General features: G+C 35.5%; 1 protein-coding gene across 1 annotated transcript; it reads right to left on the bottom strand.

The window, feature by feature from the left end:
- Window positions 1–3525: 3525 nt before the first annotated feature.
- On the bottom strand, window positions 3526–8021 carry Pak3 (p21 (RAC1) activated kinase 3). Its single transcript, XM_074099205.1, has 2 exons — window positions 7164–8021; window positions 3526–4706 (listed from the first exon to the last, which is right to left on the bottom strand). Exons 1-2 carry the CDS (start codon window positions 7858–7860, stop codon window positions 3913–3915), a joined length of 1491 nt encoding a protein of 496 aa, XP_073955306.1. The 5' UTR covers window positions 7861–8021; the 3' UTR covers window positions 3526–3912.
- Between the last annotated feature and the right edge of the window lie 1229 nt (window positions 8022–9250).

Raw genomic sequence — 9250 nt, 5'->3', positions numbered from 1 at the left:
TAAAGATTAAACTACTGTTTCCAGTCTGTTGTTGACTGTAGTAGTAACGTTCGAAAATAATCTGAAACTCATCATAGATAACGTGAAAGCGGTGTGCAAAGATAATCCACCAATAGGAATACTTAATTTTTTAGTTCTCTCATTGCTGCTTTCCTATTGGTTGTTGTGTTGTTAGACAGCGTGATTTCAAAGGCATGTGTTCATCCAACTAGATACAATACCTGTTCGAAAATTGTCACCACCACATTCACCAAGCAACTGGGATCTTGTAGGTAATTTATCAGACAAGTTGTATGTTTATGTACTTACTTTAGAGTAAGATTAATTAAAATCGAACGATTTTTGGCTTAAAACGGGTCATTCATTGCGGGCCGGATTGCTACCACCATCTTGCTCGCTAATCCTGCCGTGAAGCAGCAGTGCTTGCACTTTTGTATTTCGGCGTGGAGAGTAAGACAGCCGGTGAAATTACTGATACTTGAGGTATCAAATCTTAGGCCTATAGGTTGGCAACGCATCTGCAATACCCCTGGTATTGCAGATGTTTGGGTATTGCAGATGTTTATGGGCGGTGGTGATCTCTTACCATCAGGAGACCCCCTTGCTCGTTTGCCATCCAGTCTAACATAAAAAATAACAAATATTGATCACTTTTAGACTCCGCCCCGACACATTTTTAACCATGAAATTACAAATATACCTATTTTTCCTGTGCCACAAGTCGCCAGATCCCTCCCAAAAAATGTGGCATAGTAACTATGGATGACTCCTATTGGTTCTTGAGCATTTTTTTTATCTTGGAAATCTGTAAAAATTGGTGGTAAAAAAAGGTTTTCTCAACATCCATCATAAGAGACAAAGGATGACAGCAAAAAACATTCATAACACGCTAATTATATATCATGACAATGAAAAAGTTCAGACTATATTGAAGGATCAAAAAGAAATAGAAACTGTCTGAAAGAAAGAGATGACACAATTAACTTAAAAAATGAGATGGAACCTTTTTATTCTCAGAACCAGGGAACTGTCGTATTTAACTACCTATTTAGACGAGTTATTTCCCATTCAGTTTACCACGGAAAAGTTCACAACAAAGCAAGTTATTAATTCTTATAATCATTCTATGAAAATATATCATTGTTCGTCATCAGTATCTCTCGAAAGAAATCCTGGGAACTAATAGTGTTTAAAAAAACGGCTAAACCAAGTGCTTGTCGGATCCGCACAGTAAGAGTTTCATACCAAAAACAAACGGACAGCCGGAAAACAAACTGTCCACATAATAAGGGTTCTGTTCTTTCCTGTTGAGGCACAGAACCCTAAAAACAAGTTTCCTGTACGTGATCCACTTTAAGCCTTATTTTATTTTTTGTTGTAGCGGCCATGGTAACACACTGAAATGTTCAAAGATACAGTATCAGCCATGTGTGAGTACGCGAAACGGAAGGACAAACACTAAAAATTAAATCCTGATGCGGTGAATTTTTAGTTTTATGAACCCTGTAAGTTAGTTAAACTAATGTGGTGTGGTCATTAGTCGTCGAGAGTCGACATTCTCTGACACTAATGTCGTCCACATACTGACTGCCTATACGTGACTTAACTTTGGTAAAGAAGTATTCCAAGAAATTTATAACAGGAATAAAGATATCAAGTCAAAAAGAAGTCAAGAAGGTTTTCTGTCTGTGTATATTTCAGTCGTCTGTAATTTTTTGTTTGTCTTTCTGATAATACAAAATAGGTATGCCTCTAAAATAGACAGCGGAGCATAACGTTACAACGCACATACAATTGTTGTTATTATAGGCATTATGTGTGATGAAATAGGGAAACAAAACTAAAAATATTTATAATTTAAATACTACATCGTGTCATTCGCAGTTCTATTATTTCGCCTTGTAACTTGAATGACTTCTGTTTCTATGTTTTTCTTTGTTGCGATGGTTATTGTATTGTTCTCTATTGAAAATATCACACAAAGCTTAAGCCCAGAGCTTGTCTAATGTGGAAGAATAAAAAATAGGCTAGCAGCGGCATGGTCCAAAACTGGCAGAAGTGTAACTTTAAAATTGTAATGATGATGGTAAACCAAGAGAGTGGCTGGAGTTAGGTATATCTTTAGGTACAACACCTCATGGTTGATACCTTTACCATAAATCACTGACGGCATGAAAATACTTTAAGGCAACCCGGTAGAAAACGAGGATCCCGTAGGAATAAAAAAAAGAAGTCTATATAGTGTCCACCGATTTTAAGTCCTTGGCAAATCTTTGTCAATCATTCAGTCATAAATAAGTCTCGACTGCTGATGACCACACAATGTTGATTGTCATGTTGATTAAGATATCGAGTATTTTTAACAACTAAAGTACCTATTTTAAGAGATATCAATGACGTAAAGATTGGGGCATAGTTGGATCCAATTTGCTTTCGTCGTGAACGTTTTCATGCGTCCCTTTCTAACAAGTCAGCGTGTGCGAAAGGAATAGTTGCTTCGTGTGCGCGATAAACGTTATTATTCTATTCGTATGTTATGTATGACGAGTCACTGAACACATGTCGTCAATACAGAGTCTATTTTCCCACTACGTAATCAGTATTATTAACATAGCTATACAGTATAGGTATGATGCACTATTCTCATTAACAATTAAAACGGGTCGGATTCTATAAACGGTATCTTGTACCGCATACAGCTCTGGAATTAGATTGCCCCGTCTTCCCTGCTCTCGACTAAAGTTTTTTAAGCTACTTAAGCCACAATTTGGCGGATTGGTTATATCTTTAGATTACAATATTGGTCAATTATTTCTCTTGTGGGAGAGCCACTGTTGACGGAAGTTATCGAGATCGTAAGTTTATTTTAAATGTAATAATATTGATAAAAGGCGTCTAAACTTCTCTTGGTGTATCAATCGCTGGCTCAGTACTACAAGCAACTATACTAAAACGAACCTTATCACAAGATTAAGGTACAGTTACAATTATGCTTAAATAGAACATAGTTATTTATATAACGTAAATACAATTATTGAATTAGTCCTTTAATTTTTATTTGCATTCGCAGTCATATTGCTCCTTATTGTGGATTAGAATTCAGAAATACATAGAAAAGTATAGAAATAGTCTGTCATTTTATAGACATCCCAGGAATGTGATAAAACGTCCGATAAATCATGTTCAAGATAAAAATACCGACCCATCAAAAGTAGTTTAGAAATCAAAGTAAAAAGCGAACATAGCTTACAATTATTTTTTAAAAGACTAGCTAACAAACAATGTTTATGTACATTTTTGGTAAATAAATAAAAACTTCGCACCAATTTCATAAAATTTGTAAGAAAATGCTGTTGGACAGATGTCGTAATTCTTTAAGTATCTAATCGTATTAAAAAACATTATCTTACTATATCCTAATTTTTATAACCCAAATCTATAAATATGAATCATGAATTCATTATGGCATATCTGTTGTACATACATCATTTTTTACTTCGCTTAATATCGTACGGGAAACATTACACTGCACATGTGTCGTACACATATATCTATATCAGGAGTAGATAGCGTATCTATAACAGCGTAACGATAAGACAAAAGCTAAAACGAGCCGAGCGTATTGTCAAAATAAAACTCTTGTGATTTTATGCCAATGCATCAACAGCTCTACACGTCGAGTATGAACACACCGTGGACTCGCTCAATAGGCGTCCCTAATCTACGCTATTGTCATCCGACGCGCACAATAGTGCAAAGTGTCGGTCATACCGTAAACGGATCTATCATACACCAATCCAAAAATACCCTTAAACTTGGCACCTCATTGCGAAAAAATTGTACAAATAGTAAAAACTGCTACAAAAGTGAAATAACTATAAAAAAAATAGGGAATGGAAGATATTACCAGTCTCAGTCGTAGTTTTTGTGGAGGATTTTCTGCGCGGCCTTGATGAGGGGCGTGAGGGTGCGGAGTTCCATGGCGCATTCCAGGAAAGGGTGCGCGAGGAGCTCGTCCGCCGTCGCGCGCAAGTCTACATCTACCTGTAGACACTTGTCCAGGAAGTCCTGGAAATTCGCAGAAAGGTTCTCCCACCTAGGGATCTTCGGCCGGCCGACCGCAGCGATCAGATACAGCGCTCTTAGAGGCGTCTCCTTCATATACGGAGGCTCCCCTTCTATCATCTCTATAGCCATGATCCCGAGTGACCAGACATCCACCTTCTTCCCGTACTGTTTTCTTGTGACAACTTCGGGCGCCATCCAGTATGGAGTACCGACCATGGTCTGGCGTTTCTCATCGCCGACTATGTTCGCGCAGAAGCCAAAGTCCGTGACTTTGACGCTCCCGTCCATGCCGAGTAGGACGTTGTCGGACTTGATGTCTCTGTGTATGGTCCCTTTGGAGTGGAGGAAGGCGATCGCTTGGAGAGTCTCGCGGCAGACCGCAGCGATCTGGCCCTCTTTCATGACCACTTCGGTCACCACGTCAGTCAACGACCCGCCGTCAAGCAGCTCCATAGCGACCCAAAGATGGTCATAACTCAGGAACGCGTCCAGGAAGTTGACAAGGTTCTTGTGATTGAAACCCTTTAATACATTGATTTCATTGAGTATGAGATCTTTTCTGGATTGCTTTGTCAAATCGATGTCCTTGATGGCGACTCGAGAGTTGTCCTTGCTGTCTATCGCCACGAATACCACACCTGAAAAGGGAAATTAGAATCAGATTTAGAATAAAAATGTTGTTATGTCTAACTGAAACAATATATTTACACTTTCAAGGACATAGATTTCATAATAATAGTAGTTGACAATAGAAACTTTACAGTGAGTAATCCATAAGGTGGCATAGATAAGATAAGTGTAATTTGAACAGATCTTTCTATTCTAGTCTACGAATAATAGTCTAGTTGTTGGCTTAAGGCATATTTTCTTTGACAGATTTTTCATTGCATCTTGGGAGACAGCACTCATATTACAACATTCAATTTTTGTGTTTGTTTATATTATTTAATAATATGTTTAAACATAGCATAATCCTTACTTATATTATATGTATAATAAATGCAAAGGTGTTTGTTTCCAAATTACAGTCATTATGCTTTCTCACTTAAAGTACTCAACAGATTGTGAAGATATGGAGATAGTTTTAAGCCCCAAGAAGGTCATAAGATAGTTTTTATGTTGGAAAATTGAATAGTTCCTGTGGGAGCATGATAAACTAATTGTTCATAGTGGAAGTCGCAGGCAACAGCTAGTAGTCAATAAATGAGGTAGAGGCTTCGATTTGGTAACCAGAGGTTCAAATAAAGATGAAACCTATTTTATGATAAATTACAATTATTTCAACAATGACTTGCATTTAGCATGAAGTTAAAATGTAATACCCAAATAAATAATTAATTAAACTATTATAATCCCTAAATAAATATCTTATCAATGCTAGATACACCAATTTTTTAATCATCACATTATTTTAACTAAGCCATGAACTCACTGAAGAAATAAAGTTATTTTAAATGAAAGTCACAAGATCCAATATACACAAATAAATACATTAAATTTCAAGTCAACCGCTGGAAGCATACACACCATACATTGTATTGTAGACATACCTACCTACCCATAGACAGACAGAAAGGTTAAAATAAATTGAACTTCAAAAAAACACTGCAATCTTCATTAACATTGTATGTAAAATATTCATGCAAAATTTCATGTCATGTCTAGTTGTAGTGGTTGAGATATTTATGTTGCTTTTACATGGCTATGTCCATATCCTCTGAGGATGGCTGATATGATGACGATTAAACTTCTCTTGTATTTATTCTTCCGATGTCCAAAGTCCTCAAAATTGCTCACCTAGACTTTTTTTTATATAAATGGCGTCTGTCCAATGGGACAATTTTGCCAGCAATGTTTCTGAGTCGAACCGTCATTTTTTTGAAGTGATAATGACAGACACTGGGTACACTGTATTCACATATTTTTTTTCCAAACGGCTTATGTAACAACAAACAAATCAAAATATAATATAATGTATAGGAACAAAATTGCTATGCGACTGAAATTGTAATGAAACATTAGAAAATTGAAACAAAACTGAACACTTTTCGAAAATTCTCAATCTTGTTACAATTTCAATTTTGTAGTATGGTATATATACTGCTCAAAAGAAAATAAGGGCCACATCAATTTTATGGGTGCAACGAAAATACTAATAAATAAAATTCTTTATAACATTCCTTGTCTAAAATTGGTTTTATTAAATACAACATAACACAGTATAAGTACTTTTCATCTAATAAATGTATTCAATTAAAAACGCAAACATATTTTTGATTTCATTTTACTGGTGAAATTCTATATATTCCTTTGAGTAGTATATATTTTGATTTCCACCTTCATAATGGTGACAACTTTTTGTGTTTCAGTAGATTACCATGTATACACTGCATTGGTTAAACTTAAACTTGGCAGCATATCTAATACACAAAAGATACATAATTTTAGATCTTTTTGTAATCATAATTAAAAAAAAATATAATAGCTGATTAAGAACAGTTTCTATAAAAAAAAATTTTTATTTGACTTCGCCTTAAAATATGTATATCAATTATATTGGCTTTGTTTGTTCTCTTTAGTTTTAAGTAAATATTGTACACTCAAAATGGGTAACCATTTGAACCTAACAATTAAACAATTGTAATGTTTTAATACCATCTATGTAACAGGGCTAAACATAACAATAAAGTTTATTCTATTCTTTTGTATGTCTTTTTTTAACATTATTTTTGTTGGCTCTGCAAGAATCCCAAAGGCCATAGTTACCTCATTGTTTTTCACAACCATGTAGGTATATTATGAGGTTTCACATAGTTTAGGAGCTGTGGCTTTTTACATTAAAGTAAATAAAATAAGGAATGTTTTGCAAATGCTTTAAAAAAGAAATTTCATGCCCCAGGTGGTGCTATACCTCTACATTTATACTTGAAGCTACTTGCTGGGGCATTGTATAGTTTGTATATATGTAGATGTTTTTTGCTATCTTGCACAAGCAATTTTATGAAGGACACAGGCAATATTGCATTACTATTTTGTTACCATAACAAACACTAAGTAACAACTGATAAAAATGATGTGTTATCAATGTTACATACCTGAAGCTCCTGCACCGAGGTCCTTGGCACGTTCAAACCTCACATAGGGATCATCCTTATTACAAATCTTCCTCAACTCCTCATAAATTTCTTCATCAGTCAGAGTTGCATTAGCAATCTCCTTCTTTCTAAGAATAGGGCTTTCTTCCGGCTCGTGGCCTATCATGGTGAGGTCCTCAACTATGGCTGTGAGGTCCATCATAGCATCTTTCTTCTTCATGCTGTGTTTGGTGGGCTGTGCGGGCATGGTCTGTCGGTGGCTGTACGACTCCCCTGGCGCATCCTCCTCGCTACTCTGACCGAAAGAAAGGTCAGAATCTTGGCTTTGGTGAGCATTTTTCTTGTCTAACAACTTTTCTATTTCTAAATCCTCCTCTGTGATTGCCTGCTCTGTTACGAACGGCTTAAAAGGCTCGTTTGGTGCTTTTTCCTTCTTAATAGTATATATGTGGAACTTGACGGCCGCAGCGGCCGCGTCGGGATTCTCATGCTGCTCTGCAGGAGTGATTTGTGTATTCAATAGTCTCTGCCATGACGAGGGCAGCCCTTCCAACATCCCCGTCTCCGAGTTTTTACTCACGTGAATGTGTTGCTTAACATTCGTAGGCATACCAATCTCGGTTGCCCTCTCATCCCTATTAGATTGCTTCTTAGCAAACAATTTTCCGAACACACCGCGACCCGAGCGCCCCGTCATCGTGAATTGTCTTTTTAACACTTAAAAATCACTAGGCCATTTCATTTGGACGTTACTGAACACTTAAATCTACATTTCTTGCCAGATACATTTGAGAAATTACTTAATTTATCAACCAAAGGAGTGGCTAGCAATCACGGAAGGTACTAATCACGTATCTGTCAAATGGACAACTTGGTAGTGGTAAGTAGACGATTCATTTCACGCAAAAATTAAAAATGTTGCGCCAGTGACATATCGTTATATTTCTTTTATTCAGTAATTATGGTAACGTCATTTACAAGAAAGGTGCATTTCAATGCAAAAAAATAATTTAAAATATATTTTGAGTAGCTGTAAATTAAGTCAACAAGAAATTAATTTATCATATCACTGTTTAGCAATTTTTTAAAGGAACGTTTTCATTTTGCAATGTTGGCAGAAATGTTTATGCAGATAAAAAAACAGGAATCTGGGTGATTCATCCAATCGATGATGTGCGCCAAATATTTTATTTGAATCATTATTGGACCTGTTTTCTCTTGGAAATGTAAATATTACAAAAGCCCACTTAGGTATAGTCATAATAACGTCGTATCCTACGATAAGAGCCACAATTACAAAATGCTCACTTTTCAGGAGAAGCATTTTTGTGTTTCTTTCAAAATATAAGTAGCGAATAGATAATTTTGCAATTAAATAATGTGTATTAGGGTTCTAGGGTTCTGTTAAAACAAAATTTATGTTCTTAATGATACATTATAGATAGATTTTGTCCTTTAAATCCTTTTGTCGGACTAAATGAGTTTTAAAGGGCAATAGCTACATTGTGCCTTTTATCGTCGAAAAATTCGAGGCCACAACTACCATTAGGACCAAATTGTAGTTGTTAAAATATTTGCGTTTCACATTTTTTAATTTTAGTATTTTTCTTGTAATACAGAAAGAAGTGGCAAATAAGAAAAATATTTTATTTTTATTTTCTAAGATTTTTTAAATTAAATAAAGCGTAGGTACGTAGCCACAGTGATTCCTAAAATAAAACAAGTCCCATTTAAGGAAGCATAAGTGAAACTAAAAAAAACATACTTAAAATAAATATTTAAATTCTGAAACTCAAAATATTCCTCTACGCTCTTAATATAAAAATAAAATTGCACATTATTATTTACTCAGTCTTCAGTACTCATTGGGGATCTTTCCTTATTCTTTCTCATCGTCTGTATCACCCGCAGTAGCAACACCTCTTTTCTCATGAGGTAACGTTGTAAAAAAGTTATGAAATCCTTCAGGGTTTTTTTTTATTTTATTTTTTGATTGATACAAAGATACTTGTCTTTATTCACTTTTATAGGGTCCGTGCTTGCTCTTGCAATATTTGTAATTACACTCCTTGTCCCTCTATTCGCCT

The sequence above is a fragment of the Choristoneura fumiferana genome, chromosome 16, assembly GCF_025370935.1.
Source record: "Choristoneura fumiferana chromosome 16, NRCan_CFum_1, whole genome shotgun sequence".
In the NCBI taxonomy this organism is placed as follows: Eukaryota; Metazoa; Arthropoda; class Insecta; order Lepidoptera; family Tortricidae; genus Choristoneura; species Choristoneura fumiferana.
This window is presented reverse-complemented; position numbering and strand designations above follow the sequence as displayed.